Source organism: Acomys minous, assembly GCF_964271855.1.
Source record: "Acomys minous genome assembly, chromosome: 9".
NCBI lineage: Eukaryota > Metazoa > Chordata > Mammalia > Rodentia > Muridae > Acomys > Acomys minous.
In genome coordinates this window covers 81,828,806-81,844,087 of record NC_140490.1, presented here as the reverse complement: position 1 = coordinate 81,844,087, position 15,282 = coordinate 81,828,806, and the positions used below count along the sequence as shown (strand labels likewise).

General features: G+C 57.9%; 2 protein-coding genes across 3 annotated transcripts; one reads left to right on the top strand and one right to left on the bottom strand.

Annotated features, from left to right (window-relative positions):
• The first annotated feature begins 2 nt into the window (after positions 1 to 2).
• On the top strand, positions 3 to 2,437 carry MRPL54 (mitochondrial ribosomal protein L54). Its single transcript, XM_084796551.1, has 3 exons — positions 3 to 167; positions 1,487 to 1,652; positions 2,072 to 2,437. The coding sequence occupies exons 1-3, from the start codon at positions 50 to 52 to the stop codon at positions 2,202 to 2,204; spliced, it is 417 nt and encodes a 138-aa protein (XP_084652677.1). The 5' UTR covers positions 3 to 49; the 3' UTR covers positions 2,205 to 2,437.
• A 1,714-nt stretch (positions 2,438 to 4,151) lies between these two features.
• On the bottom strand, positions 4,152 to 15,019 carry MATK (megakaryocyte-associated tyrosine kinase). Of its 2 annotated transcripts, none has more exons than XM_084796507.1 (13): positions 14,327 to 15,019; positions 8,609 to 8,668; positions 7,913 to 8,026; positions 7,700 to 7,815; positions 7,382 to 7,601; positions 6,989 to 7,082; positions 6,057 to 6,122; positions 5,498 to 5,597; positions 5,321 to 5,405; positions 5,168 to 5,241; positions 4,880 to 5,075; positions 4,610 to 4,696; positions 4,152 to 4,532 (listed from the first exon to the last, which is right to left on the bottom strand). In XM_084796507.1, the coding sequence occupies exons 2-13, from the start codon at positions 8,615 to 8,617 to the stop codon at positions 4,293 to 4,295; spliced, it is 1,401 nt and encodes a 466-aa protein (XP_084652633.1). In that variant the 5' UTR covers positions 8,618 to 8,668; positions 14,327 to 15,019; the 3' UTR covers positions 4,152 to 4,292. The 2 variants fall into 2 exon arrangements, with proteins under 2 accessions (XP_084652633.1, XP_084652632.1); XM_084796506.1 differs by lacking the exon at positions 14,327 to 15,019 and adding an exon at positions 9,582 to 9,799.
• Positions 15,020 to 15,282: the final 263 nt, after the last annotated feature.

The following is a 15,282-nucleotide window of genomic DNA, read 5'->3' as shown; positions in this document are numbered from 1 at the left end:
ACGTTGACGTAGCCCGGAAGAATGCATTTGAGAGCGGCTGCTGGGTGTCATGGCGGCCACCCGTCTCGTCGGGGCTTCCCGGGTATGGGCCGGCTGGCGGCAACGGGAGCTCCTGGTCCGCGAGGGACCTGGACCACTCTTTATCCGGGAATACGCCAAGAAGCCAGGTGAGCTGGCTCCAACGTGGGCACGGCGGGAAGCGGGGGTGAACCCGTAGTACGCAGGCGCGCTGTCCGGGGAGGCGGGGCTCCGAGGGTTACTGCGCAGGCGCAGGATACGGAAGCCGAGCGGTACGTGCTAACCAGAGGCGCCGCCTCCCGCGCTCCCCCCCCCCTCTCCATGGCGCTCAGTGCGCAGGCGCGACCTGTACGGGGGGCGGGGCGGGGCGCCGGGTTCGAACTTTGAGTAAATCACCAAACATAATCAGCAACAACTGAGTTACTGTTACTATTTTAATTAAGAAAAATAATGTGAGTGGACAAGTTGGTTCAGTGTGTAAAGTGCCGGTCGCGAAAACCTGAGTTCGATTCCCAGGATCCAATTAAACCGGGACGGAGATGACTGACTCCACACGTGCTATGACACCGTGCCTACCCCCTCCGCCATAATTTAAAATTTTTATTTATTATGTATACAGTGCTCTGCCTGCGTGTACATCTGTACACCAGAAGAGAGCTCCAGATCTCATTATAGATGGTTGTGAGCCACCGTGTGGTTGCTGGGAATTGAACTCGGGACCTTTGGGAGAGCTGCCAATGGTCTTTGAGCCATCTCTCTAGCCCTTTTTTTTGTTTTTTTGTTTTTTGTTTTTCGGCACAGGGTTTCTCTGGCTGTCCTGGAACTCGCTTTGTAGACCAGCCTGACCTTAAACTCACAGAGGTCCACCTGCCTCTGCCTCCCGAGTCTGGGATTAAAGGCGTGCGCCACCAGGCTGAAAGTGATGGCGTATACCTTTAATCTCAGCACTCAGGACGGAAAGGCAAGGGGATCTCTGTGAGTTCCAAGCCTGCCAGGAAGACCACCATCTCAAAAAAAAAAGTTGTTGTTGTTTTTATTTTATTTTTTCTTTTGGTGTTGTTCCAGGAGAGCTACATGGTGACACCCTGTTTCCAAAAATAAATAAGTAAATAATAAATTAAAATGTTTTCAGATATAGAGTCCTGTGCCAGGTTGGCTAGAGCAGCTGAGCCATCTCTCTAGTCTCAGGTTTTTATTTTTTTGAGGCAGCGTCTTATGACATCCCCTTCCCCAGCTCCAGAGTGCTGGGATGACTGGCATGTGCTACCCATCACTGACAGTGGAGGAGGGGGTGGGTGGGCTGGGCGGGGCCCTCAGGGCACGCAGCCGAGGACGGGCAAGGAGGACCTATGCCCTGACGACAAGGGGCGATGTTATGCATGGTAATGGCGGGGGTTGCTGGAGCCAGGCGGCCACACAGGGGGCCCGAGCTGGGCAGACTGAAGTGACCTGAGCTCTCACTATGCAGTCATCAAGGGCAGCAAAGGCGGCAAGGGCGCCGTGGCCGCTGAGGCACTGAAGGACCCGGAGGTGTGCACAGACCCCACCCGGCTCACCACACACGCCATGGGAGTCAACATCTACAAGGAAGGCCAGGACGTGGCCCTAAAACCGGCCTCTGAGTACCCTGAGTGGTGAGTGTGGCTGCGCTGCACTGCAACCTGGCCACCCAGCCTGTAAAGAAAGGACCCTCAGGGACAGCTTGCTGGGGCGCCAGGCGGCTTCTGAGTGCAAGTGGGGAGCAGAGCGCCGGACAAGCCAGGGCCAGTGGGATGCAGGCCCTGGTCAGTGAGAGGCTTCCCCTGGGGGGCGGGGCACAGGGAGCCAGAGCCAAGTGGGTGGGAGGTGCGGCCTGTGCAAAGGCCCTGGGGCAGGACAGAGCCGTTAGGTGGGAGCAGGACCGAGGCTTGTGTGGTAGGAACCGAGGCAGGGAGGGCGCTAGAAGCTGGCCAGGGACCCCAGCTCACCAGGGCAGGGCTCAAAGCTCCAACCAGACACCACCCTGGAGTTGTGGGGTAGCCATGCAGCTCTGACTCCCCCTCTCCTGCCCCAGGCTGTTCCAGATGAACTTGGGCCCCCCCAAAAAACTGGAGGAGTTAGAACCGGACTCCCGCGAGTACTGGCGCCTGTTGCGCAAACTGAACATCTGGCGTCACAACCGGCTGAGCAAGAACAAGAGGCTGTAGTGTGAGGGTGGGCGGGGCGCCTCGCGGGAAGCTGCCCGGTCTGGGGTCAGTCCTCAGAGCCCCGCGGCGGAAGGAGAGAACTGACGCCTGTAAATTGTCCTCTGACCGCCACATGCTCACCGTGGCGAGTGCAGGCCACGCACGCTCGTGTGTGCGCACACGCACACAGGCGCTCTAAACAAAACAATATGAAAATAAAGGAATAAATAAAGGGCCCTGTGGCCGTTGATGCACACGCTGCCTGTGACGTTGCACCTGAGAGGGCCCTGGCTCTCAGTAGCTGGTCACGATCTGTCCTGGACGCATCCTGGGCAGGCCTTCAGACAAGGCTGGGCCCAAGTGCCTCAGTATTGAGGTCTGTGACTTGACCTAGTCTGGTGGTGGTGCTTGTGGACAGAGGTGGCATCCTCCCCGGGCCAGCTGCATATCCTTGCTCACCAAAGGGAGCTAGGCACAGGACTGAGTGTGGCTGGCTTGTCTGTGGCTCATTAGACCCCAGGGCCTGGGCCTGTCTTTACCATCTGGGTCATAAGCCAGCCTGATATGGGCGTGTGGCCTGAGCTCCTCCCACCTCCCCAGGGGGCTCTGGGTCCGGCTGGACCAAGAGGATGGGTAAGAGTGTGGTGGTGTGGCCCTAGACAGGACGGTGCTGCGATCGTGCTAATGCCAGGGCAACAGGGATGCCTCCCTCCCCAGGGCTGTGGAGCCCATTGGGTGGTCCTGGTGACCCCCTGTGCCTCCGTGAAGGGATCTGAGGCTCCGTCCACACAGCAGGGGTCTTGGAGCCCTGTCTGGCACTAAGCCCTCATGGTGCTGCCCAGCAGGCAAGGGCAAGGCTGCCGCCTCACGCCTAACACCTCGTGGCTCTCCAGGACATGCCAAAGTTAAGAGCAGAGGCAGCCGGTGTCGTCAGCTGACCCTGCACCACTGGGGACACAGCCTGGCCTTTGCGTGGGGCTCCTGCGCCTCCCCTTCCACTCAGGTCAGTGTTTGCTGTACTATTAACATGGCAGCCACAGCCCATGCCACAGTGGACACTGGCTCTCCTGTGCTCCCTGCATCTTCATGAAGATTACCACTGAATTCAAGAGGAACTGTGTCTCCTTCACGCCTTGGTCCCAGCACCCAGTGTGGCCCAGTGCTACACCCTGAGGTGGGCAGGAGGGGGGTGGGGGGTGAGTAGGTGTACTGTTGGCTGGGTGGAGGAGGGGCGGGTGGGTGGGGGAGCTATGCACAGATGAATAGGGAGGGAGCTGGGTGGGCAGTAAGATGTCTGTCTGTCTGTCTGTCTGTCTGTCTGTCTGGGTAGATGGAGGTGCCAGTGATTGGAGGGTGCATGAGTATCAGATCGCAGAGAGATGGGCGGGTGGGTGGCTGGGTGTGTCGAGGGTGGGTCTGGGTGGTAGGTGGCACGTGACGGCAGACAGCGTCCTGTCTGTGCCACATTCTCAGTGCTGTCATTGTCAGCGTTGACCCCCAGCTTGGCTCTGTGTTGGTGTCCCGGGTTCCATGGAGAGAACCACCTTGGCCTGGGACTCAGAAAAGCTGGTTCCCTCTCTCCCCTTCCTGCCACTTCCTCCTAGGGCAAGAGTCCATCCTGGCACCTCTGTCCCTTGTGCGACACAGACATCCCCTACACTGAGATGGGACGTGATCTGAGTGCCCCAGCTTGGCGCCCCCTCACAGGTGGGGGGTGTCCTAGGCTGGTTTTTTTACTCAGGCTCCCGCCCTAGCAGGTGGCACAGGTGTATGGGAGGCGGTCCCTGGGGGCTGATGGCAAGTGGGTCCCCAGCCTGGCTGTTCCCCAGGGCCCGCAGGCATCCATAGTCAGCTGGGCTCAGAGGTTCCTGGGCGCAGGGCACGTTCACTCCGGCTGAGTGCAGGGAGCTGGCTGTGCAGGATAGTGGATAGTGGACACATACATGGGTGGCACAGAGACACAGTGTATAGAGTCCTTCCAATTGCTCTTTATGGGGTGTCCTAGGTCTGGGGATTTGAGGGGCAGCAGAACCTGTGCACTGGCCCATCCTGTCCCTGTGACTCTGCACCCGTGTTCATGTCCTCTTGCCCCCCCCCCCACTTCAGGGGTCAGGTTTCGTGGCTCCGTGGGGGAGCCGAGCCCTCAGCCTCTTGTCCCCCGATGGGAGCCGCAACACCCACACTGCGGAGCTCTCGGCCCAGCTTCTCAGCTATCTTGCGGAAGGGAGGTCGACGTGCAGGCTCTGCCTCCCAGCAGCTGCCCATGAGAGTGTGCACCGCGCCTGGGCAGCCATCCGGGGGCTCCATGCGGTAGCCCTGCTCCACGGCCTCTGAAACCTCCTTTAGCGACTGCAGACACAGGGCACGTAGCATGGGGCGGGGGGCGGTCGGCAGCATAGGCTGCCCCTCCCCAGGGCACTGCTCACCATCTTCGGGTACGGGGCTCTTCCATATGAGAAGACTTCCCATAGCAGCACCCCAAAACTCCACACATCCGACTTGCTGGAGAACCGCTGTTGGGGCAGAGGTCAGGGTGAGAAGGGGCGCTGTGAGCCCCTTCCTGCCTCAGAGATGGCAAAGGTGAAGCTGAGGGAAATGCTGGCTAGGAGAGCAAAGGGCCACCCAGCACAGTCAGGACATCAGGCTCCCGATGAGGAACCCCCAGAACCCCAGAGCCGGGGCGGAGGGATGCTCACCGCGTTCTTGAGAGCCTCAGGTGCCGTCCACTTGACTGGCAGCCGGCTTGAGTCCAGCCCTTTCCGCTCGGCCTTGGCAAGGCCAAAGTCACTGACCTTGGCCACCAGGTCCTCAGAGACGAGGATGTTGCGAGCGGCCAGGTCCCGGTGCACCAGCTTCTTGCTTTCCAGATACTCCATCCCCTCGGCAACGTGCCTGCGGAGCGGACAACCAGGTCACCCTGCAGTCAGGCCTCGGTTTCCCCTTCCGCGCTGGGGACCTACCTTTCTGGAAGGAATGTCACTTACAAAGAAAAGTGCAGGAGCTGAGAGCTACTCACGAGCGCGCGGCCCCGAGTGCGCAGGAAGTTCACCAGGTTGCCCTGTTTGGGGGGACGGACCTGGGGGTCTCCAGGCTGTTGGGCCACCCCTGCCTGCCCACCCATCAGCCACCCCGCACACCTTGCTCACGTGCTCCATTACAATGTACAGGCCATGATGCAGGATCACGCCTAGAAGTCGGACTAGGTTCCTGTGTTGCAGCTTCCTGGGGGGGGGAGAGTTGCAGAGAGGGAGACATGAAGTGAGTACGCACTTGGGACCCCAGCCCTAGGACCTGGTGTCACCCAGCCCACTCACGTCATCACGGCCGTCTCATCCAGGAAGGCCTGGGCTGTGACGTCACACTTGATATTCTTGACGGCCACCTTCTGGCCCAGATATTCCCCCTGCAGGACGGCTGTGGAGGGCGGGGGGTGTCACACTGCTCAGGAACCCTGACAGCAAGACTCGCTGACATCCCTGTCTAGAATCTCCCAGGGAGGGGTTGGGGCGTGGCCTGGGTATAGTGTTGGATCTACACTTGGGAGGCTTTGTTCCATCCCCAGGCCCCAAAAAGAGAAATAAGTAATTAATGCAAATGTGACTGCTGTCCCATTATTCAGAATTCAAATTTCTGTTCCGTGATAAAGCCCGCAGGTGGTGCCCGTATTTGCATAATTTCCAGCTGCTTGGGGTAGACAGGCTGGCATGAGAGCAGTTTACTGTGCTCTGGCCTAAGCCCCAAGGAAACTCCCACAGAGGATGCTGGGAGGTGAGGGTGGGGCTGTTTCCCAGGCACCTGGCAGCCCACACCTGTCCTTTGCTGTCCAGCCAGAGGGGACAGTTCTGCGAACTGCCTTCTGTGCCCCGAACTCACCTCCAAACTCCCCCTCTCCGATCTGTGCTCCCAGAGTCAGGTGCTGCAGGTCAAGTAGCCAGCCAGCTGCAGGGTCAGAGGGCAAGAAGCGGGCAGAGCCCTTCAAGCTCAGCTTGCCCCAGTGGTGCCGAGCTGACATCCCACCAGCTGCGCACACCTGTGCATGTGCCGGCCCCAGCGGGGACTCCAAGGCTGTGAGGGGGACGCCCCACTCCTGGTACCAACCGCAATCCTGAAAACCTCAGGTCATCCCCAGCCTTCAGCTGTGGCCCCAGGATCTCCCTCTAGGGACAGAGTATGCCCTCCAATGTGCTCCTCCAGACCTCTGGGAGGTTCCAGGGCTGAAGTCTCCCTGCAGCCTGACAGTTGCCTCTGAAAACCCTCCCCTTTTCCCTGGCTCTGAAAAGGCAAGCAGGACAGGCACCTCTCTCCACCCAGGGCTTTTTTTTTTTTTTTTTTTTTTTTTTTTGGTTTTTCGAGACAGGGTTTCTCTGTGTAGCCTTGATTGTCCTGGACTCGCTCTGTAGACCAGGCTGGCCTCGAACTCACAGCGATCCGCCTGCCTCTGCCTCCCAAGTGCTGGGATTAAAGGCGTGCGCCATACCCAGGGCTTTTTTTCTGGGACTCTAGACCCCACAGGAAACATGTTGACAGTCAGCCTTGAAAGACTCAGGGGCTTAGCCAAGCCAAAGCTGGGGTCTGAGGGTGAGAGATTGAAGGTGAGAGGTGGGAGGCTGGGGGGTGAGAGGTGGGAGGCTGGGGGGTGAGAGGTGGGAGGCTGGGGGGTGAGAGGTGGGAAACTGGGGGTGGGAAGTGAGAGGCTGAAAGGTGGAGACTGGGAGGTGGGAGGCTGAGGAGTGGGAGGTGGAGTTTGAGGCTGAGGCTGCCTGTTGTGTATCAAGATGTTTCCGTCCCTGGGGCAGCTATCATACCCTTTGCGAGCTCCTCCTCTGCGGACTTCGCACCCTGTTTCCTCTTTGGCTTCACCAACTTGGTGCAGATGGCCCCCTTGTCCTTGGTGTAATGCTGTAGGGGCCAGCAGTGTGAGCCTCTGGCTCTCAGACCTCTGCTCCCAGTCCCCCTCCCCGCAATCTCCTCAGTGAGGTAGGCACAACCCCCCACTCCCCCGCCCCAGGTGCCAGGCCAAGGTGAGCGAGTTTCCATGGCAACAGTGGGGGTGCAGAATGGGAGGGGAGGGGTGGTTGGTATCAACATGGGGCTCCCTGGAGAGGTGGCCCCAGCTCTAGAGACAGAAGGTGACAGCTGCTGGGGACATGCCCTCCGTCTTTCCAGCCCTCCCGCCCCAGCCTTGCCCCACAGGTCACCTCCACCATGTCCATCAGATTACAGAAGCACACGGCCTCATCGATGGTGAGGTGCCCGTCCCGATGCAGAACTCTGTAGTGGATGACATCGCGGCCAAAACTGACACACAGGACATAGTCTCCGGGGTGCCGTGCCGACTCCCGCACAAGAAACAGCCCGTCCTCAGGTGGCTGCAGCTGTTGCACAGCTTCCTGTCCGGAGATCTTGCCGTGAAACCATCTGTGGGGAAGCAGAGCCGAGAGGACACTGTGTCAGGGGAGGGCTGCTGGGACCCTGAAGCCACCCGCCCCAGCGAGGTGCCGCCACTCGCCACTCACGGCATGAGGCTGAGCTTGGGGTCTGTGGAGAGGGCCTCCCGCTGCCGCAGGGCAGCAGCGGCCAGCAGCCCTTCCTGCCCACTGCTGTGGTGCCTGGCACGGTACCAGCTTTTGTCCTACACAGGGAGGGATGGGGGGGCATAGAGGAGCAGGTGATTGCCTGCCCTGCTGCCCCTAAGTGCACCCCACCCACCCTTTACCTTCCCTCCTCACCTCACAGGCCTCCAAGATGGTCACCATGTCGCCCTTGCGGAAGGCCAGCTCACCCGGCTTGGGGCGGGAGTTCTCACACTTGGTCATACATTGAGTCCCGGGGGCCCAGCGCCGCTGGGGAGGAGACAGAGGCAGGGGGATGTGAGGGAAGGCAGGGACAAGTGGGCATTGGAGGGACAGGGAGACCTGAGGAAAACTGGAGGCTGGCGGGGGGACAAGACAGGACAGGAGATAATAAAGACACAGCCTGTCGCCGAGCACTTAGGCTGCCGAGGCAGGAGGAGTCCAGACCAGCTAAAGGCTAGCCTGGGCTACATGATCCATGAGACCTTCTTGAAAACTGAAAAATAAAGCCAGGCAGAGTGGCCCACACTTGTAATCCTAGAACTGGGTGGGCAGAGACATGGATCTCTGAGTTTGAGGCCAGCACGGGCTACACATCAAGTTCCAAGCCAGGCATAGCTACCTAGTGAGACCCTATCCCAAAAGTAAGATAAAATAAAGAATAAAATCCTAATACAGAGAGAAAATAAAGAGTGGAAGAGAAACAGAGTCAGAGAGGAAGTCACAGGTGGCCAGGCTGGCCGGGTCTGGGGAGTTAGGGGAGGTTAGGGGGGTGGGGGGCGGTGGGGGAGGCACCTTCCACACCCAGAGGGGACAGCTGAAGACAGTCTAGTGACGGAGCCCCACACTCACAGTTGGCATCCTAGCTGCAGCAGGTGTGGGGTGCCAGGCTCGGAGGAATCGAGGGCTCACCTGTAGAGGAGGCAGGGTCATGCTGGGGGTGTCCCCTCCCCCTGGGCCCAGTCCCTTCCTCTGGGTCCGGCTGGTGGAGGCAGAAGCCAGGGGGCAACGAGCACCCCGCCCACCACCACCACGCGCACGCGCCCCCCGCCCCCCGGCCCTCAATCATCCCTCGGGTGGCTTAGGTGGCCATCTCCTCTGGCCCTCGGCTTTAGGGAAGTAATCTTTACCCGACGGAGGTCCTTAGACTCCCAGCCATCAAAGGCCAGCCAGGAGACCCTGGAGCCTCGCCCTGCCATTGCTCTAGAAGGGAAACTGAGGCCCAGGGGCAAGAGGGGAGTAATCTGATGGCCCAGGAGGCAGCCAGGGCTGTGTGTGGGGAGGAGCTGCTCTGTGGCTTCCTCTTTCCTGGGCCACGGGCAGGGGCCGTGACTCAAGGTCATTCCTGGGAATCTGACTCTGGGAGGAGCTTGGGGACGCCAGGCTCGGGTGAGTAGGGGGTCACCAAGGAAACATCTTGAAGGGCCCAACGCACCACGGTGCGGGCACTGCAAGGCAATGACTACCCCGGGAGCCCTGGTTGGTGCCTGGCAGCGGGTAAGGTTGGGGTGCGCTCCTGGCCTCGGGCTCTGTGGGGTTTTGCGCGGCAGCGGCGCGCCGGCAGAGGCGCAGGTGCATCTGGGCACAGGTGCCACCCAGCCACCCGCGTGTGTGCGACACGGGCGCCGCCGAGACGCGTGCACCTGTACGCGTGCCTGTGGTGCACCAGGGACCTGCAGTGACCACCGGGGTGCGCGCACTCAGAGACGCGCACGCCGCACCCAGGGGGAAAAAAAAAAAAGACCCAGCCATCTGCACCCGACGCCCCCGGTCCAGGACCGTTTCGGGGGTGGCGTCCCCTCTCCACCCGCGTGCACGCGCTCACCTGCTCAGGGCGCGACCCCGGGAGGGTCCGGGCCAGAGAGTGAAGCGCCCCGAGGCTCAACACAGAGCAACTTGCTCTGCTTCCTCATTTTGGGGTGAGGATGGAGGGTACCCGTCTCGGAGCCCCTGCGGGTCCTAGCGCCGGCCGCACTGCGGGCCGAGCTGCCACCTCCTCCCCGCTCCGCCTCCCACTCAGTCGGGCGGGGTGCTGGGTACTGGGTGCTGAGTGCCTGGTGCTCTCGGGTCCCCGCTGGGTCCTGGCCTTCAGTCACCCACCCTGGGAAAACTGCGAGCACAAAATAGCTCGAGCATTGGCCGGTGCAAGGAGTAGGAAGGAGCTCCTTGTCTGAGGAAGCGATCAAGGCAAGCCTGGAGCCTGTCCTAGCCTCAGCCTTGGCCTCCACTTCCTGCCGTGCTGTGAATCTGAGACAGACAGACAGACAGACAGACAGACAGAGACACACACACATACACATATACACACTCAAAAAAAAAAAAATGCCAGCCATAGGAGCACTGGAACATCCTCTCAGCACCAGGGAGGCAAAGGTAGGAGGATCTCTGTGAGTTCAAAGCCAACCTGGGCTACATACTGAGACTGCCTCAATAAATAAATAGATAAATAAAATAAATAAAAAAGAAGAAAGAAAGAAAAGAAAAGAAAAACTCTAATTAATTAATGACTTAAAGGGGGGGGGGAACTCCACAGTAAAGCACAAATTTGGACAGAGGTGCCCTGTCACTAGTGATGTGACACTCCCGGAAACCACTGAGCATTAATCACAAGTCCCCAGGCATGTGTGGCTACTTAGGAGTTGGCTAAGGAGGCCCAGAGAAATGCAGGCTGAACTTCTGCTTTTCAGGGACCCTACTGCTGGAGACACTAGGTGTCTGAGTCACTGAACTGGCCCACAGGCTCCCTCCCTCCCTGTTGTCACTGTCACCCAGCTTGCTGCAGCGCCCACCACCCACGCTGCAGGCAGCTGCCTACTGGTGCAGTAGTGGCCCAAGTGTTAGGCGGTAACCAACTGTTCCCTCATTGACCCCAACATGGGCCTGGGAGACCTCCCAGTGTTGTTCTGCCAAACTGACTTTGTACAGATGTTTACTCCAGTACCTAAAGTTAGCAAAGTGGGGCCTGGGGCTCAGTGGGTTGCACACTGCAGTGTCACAGGCCTGTTATCCCAGCACTGCAGAGGTGGAGGCAGAGGGACCAGGAGTTAAGGTAGCCTAAGCTACATAGTCAGTGTGAGGCTAGCCTCAGCTACATAGTCAGTGAGAGGCTAGCCTCAGCTACATAGTCAGTGAGAGGCTAGCCTCAGCTACATAGTGAGAGGCTAGCCTCAGTTACATAGTCAGTATGAGGCCAGCCTAAGCTACATAGTCAGTGTGAGGCCAGCCTGGGTGACCTGAGACCATGTAAGGGAAAACAAAAAAGTTTGAGAAGTGTATGTGTTAAAATGACACTGTCCCTATGGATTGGGGGGCACACACCTGCAATTTCAAGCGTTTGGGGAGGCTGAGGCAGGAGCATGAGAAGATCAGGATATGGAAGGCACTTCCTAAAACAAGCACCATAAACAGTGTCTCTTTGTGTACTCTGGTTTTCGAGGCACTGCGTGGGGCGCCTGGGGTGTAGCCTTCCCTTATCGGGGCCCCTACTGCTATCTCTCCAGGGATGATAAGGACCCATCTTCTTGGTAAGTCATCACAGCTGCCTGCAGTAGACATGCCAGGCCATAACATGAGCAGAGGAAATCCACTGGAAAGATGTCTGCCACTGCCAACGACCACAGCCCAGACCCCTCTGGACTTCTGGTGTAGTGATGTGCGGCTGTCAATCATCCTAGCAATGGGATGACCTGGGCCACATGAGACTATCTCAGAAGAAGAAAGTTGCCCAAACAGCCAGGCAGTGGTGGCGCACGCCTTTAATCCCAGCACTCAGGAGGCAGAGGCAGGTGGATCTCTATGAGTTTGAGGCCAGCTTAGTCTACAGAGTGAGTTCCAGGACAGCCAAACAGAAAAACCCATCTTGAAAATAACAACAACAACAACAAAACCAAGCAAAGAAAACAAAAACAAAAACAAACAAAACAAGATGTTCAAACAATTTGCTTTAAAACAGTTTCACAAGCTGGGCGTGGTGGTGGACACCTTTAATCTTAGCACTTGGGAGGCAGAGGCAGGTGATTGCTGTGAGTTGGAGGCCAGCCTGGTCTACAAAGTGAGTCCAGGACAGCCAAGGCTACACAGAGAAACCCTGTCTCCAAAAACCAAATAAAATACAATAAAAGACAGTTTCCCTCAGGCTGGGCATGGTGGCACATGCCTCTGATCCCAGCACTCACGGAGGCAGAGGCAGACAGATAGCTGTGAGTTCGAGGCCAGCCTGGTCTACAAAGTGAGTCCAGGACAGGCAAGGCTACACAGAAGAACCTGTCTTGAAAAACCAAAAAAAGAAAAAGAATCTCACGTACTCTGGTGCCTCATATTTGACCATGTCCCCTGGAGGGGGAGGCCTGGTGGCACTCAGAGGAAGGATAGCAGGTTACCAAGAAGAGACTTGATACCCTATGAGCATATAAAGGGGGAGGAAGTCCCACTCAGTCACAGTCATAGGGGAGGGGAGTAAGGGGAAAATGGGAGGGAGGGAGGAATGGGAGGATACAAGGGATGGGATAACCATTGAGATGTAACAAGAATAAATTAATAAAAAAAAAGAAAAAAAATGAAAGAAAGGAAAAAGAAAAGACACCATAGCATAGGCTAGCCTAGAACTTGTGCTCCTGCCTCATCATCTGAGTGCTGGGATGACAGATGTGCGCTACCACTGGTGGGCTCCAAACAGTGGTTTGTTTGTTTGTTTTGTTTTGTTTCAAGACAGGGTTTCTCTGTGTAGCCTTGGCTGTCCTCTGGCCTCGAACTCACAGCGATCCACCTGCCGCTGCCTCCCAAGTGCTGGGATTAAAGGCGTGTGCCACCACTGCCTGTCTAGAGCCAGCCTTGTCTTTCTGGGTTTTTGTTTGTTTGTTTGGTTGGTTGGTTTTTATTTTTCGAGACAGGGTTTCTCTATGTATCCTTGGCTGTCCTAGACTTGCTCTGTAGACCAGGCTGGCCTTCAACTCAGAGAGATCCACCTGCCTCTGCCTCTCGAGTGCTGGGATTAAGGGCGTGTGCCTGGCTTCCCAAGAGTTTTAAAGCCAGACCCTTCAGAGGTGTCAAGGAGCCTCTTGCTTCCCTGTGCAGGGAGCACTCCTTCTGCCCACTTTGCAGATGGGGAAATGGAGGCTGAGATGAGCTGTCATCAGTCAAGGCACTGGGGACACCCAAGCATCTTGGTTTCCATGGAGACCGTTCCCTCCTAGCCTGCATCCTGGCCAGATCTGCCTGCCCCAATTAGCATGCGTTTAAATTTAGCTTTGCTTGGTGCTTCTCAGGCTGCGGGGACTCCTGGACTCAGGGAGGGAGGCTTCCTGCCCAGAAAATACTCTCTCTGTCTTTGGGACCCAGTTGCGGCAGGCCCCTCCCCCCTCCTTGTTTGTTTTGAGGCAGAGATGTCACTGTGTAGCCCAGGGTAGCCCAGGATGCCTGGTCATACTACCCAGAGTGCAGAAGGGCCCGGCGTTAGGAGCTGCCTTTACGTCATGTCTGCCATAGAAAAGCAAGGGTCGGAATGTGCTCACCGCCCACCCCTTCCCAGGTGTGTAAAGTAGGGCACAGACAGGGCCAGAGGGAGAGACTGCTCTGCCTGCGTTCTCTTCAACACGGCCTGGAGAGGACCCGTTCACCAGGGCTGGTCTCTGATTCACACACACATACACACACACACACACACACACACACACACACACACACACACAAAGACACACATTTTAAAGTGCTGGTGGTCATTAGACTTAGCAGCCCATCTGTGGTTATGAATTTTCTTTTTTCTTTTTTTATTAATAAGGAAAACCTAGACCCTTATAATTGTTTGTTTTAACATAGAGTCTCTGTCTCTCTCTGTCTCTGTCTCTCTGTCTCTTTCTCTGTTTCTCTCTCCCAGGCTGGCTACAAACTCACAGATCTACCTGCCTCTGCCTCCCAAGTGCTGGGATTTTAAAGGCATGCACCACCACCACCACCACCCAGCTCCATGATGAAATTTTAACAAAACACCTATGACGTAAAAGGCCCCATTTTACCTTGTCTCGGCTCCTCAGCACAAAGCTCACTCACGGTGCAGCAAACTGACTCGGCCCCTAGCCCACACTAACTCCATCCCCTGCCTTGCCCAGGGTCCTCACCACGCCATCCTGTCTCTGGGTCTAACTCAGACCCTGTGGCGTGTGTCCCGTGTATGGCCCATGTCACTGGGCCTTGTGTCCTCAAGGGCCACCCGCCTTGGAGCAGCAGTCAGAATGTCCTTCCTGGGTGTATAATATTCCAGCACGTGGCTGGACCACACCATGTGCTGTCCATTCGTCCCTTGGAGAAGTCTCCTTGGCCAGTGACAATCACATGACATTTTATTTTCAAAATGTCAGTAAACATGGGGTGGGGGAGCCTGGGTTGGGGGTGGTGGGCTGCGGTCTCCCTCCTGAGGAACACCAGTCCTCTGGCCGCCTCTTACTTCTGAGCCACAGTGGACATCACTTTTCCGGTGGCTAGCAGTGACCTTGCACAAGCAGCTCCTGTCTTTGGGACCAGTCCTGCCTGGGGTGCGGCCCCGCCCACACACTCGCGTCATCCGCCCACACTCACCTTGTCTCTTAGCAACACTCTGCTGCACCCGCAGCCCTGGTCCAGCCCTCTGCACCCTGGCGGTCCTGCTGGTTTCCTGCCTTGTCTTGGGGTCCAGCCTTGTGCCCTAGCCTCGGCTGACCTGCACGGTGTCCCCCTGCCCCGTGAGAACAGGACTTGGGGCGGGAGGGTCAGATACTGCGGTGGCTCTTTGAGGCTTCAGCGAGCTGCGAGGCCCAGACGGGACTCCATCTGGACTGAACACCGAGCTCACCAAATGCTGGATTTCTCTGTCTCGCTGTCTCGTAGCGGAAGCTCCGTGGTTTGGGGTTGCTAGGCGGGTCCTACTTAACTCTTTGTCACCTGGTGTGGACTCATCCGCCTTCCTAGAGAGACTTGGGTGGACTTGGAGGGGTTCAGTGCAGAGCATGGAGTGCAAGAGGGGCCAGGAGTGGCACTTTCCCGCTGTCACTGAGCCGGGCCACCAAGGGCTTCACCCGTAAGCTCCCCCAACTGTGAAGCACTGTCCCCTATAACCAGCCACAGAGACAGGGGCTCTGGGCGCTGCCAGGAAGAGCTTTCTAGTTTGGTTACCCATGTATACTTGGCCCGGATAGACCCTGCGTCAGGCTGACGTCTCCTGTCCCTGGTGGCCGCGGTGTCCAGCTCCACATGGGTGGGTGGCAGGCGGCGGGAAGCCCGGGGGAGGGGGGCTAGGAGCAAGCAGGGAGGGAGGGCGCTGGTCTCCGCACCAGCGGGGAGAGAGTGGGTGAACCGGGGGAGGGCGGCTCTGATGGAGGCCGTGCTCGTGCTTAGATTCCAGGTTTCACTGGGAGTGGGGGCGAGGGCGGGCTAGAAAGAAGAGGGGCAGACTGGGAGGCAGGTCTGGGGCCTGTGCGTCTCCCTGTGTTCGGGCCACACTCTCGCAGGAACCCCTAGCCGACCGACCTGGGGACTGCGATGCAGCAGCGAGGATG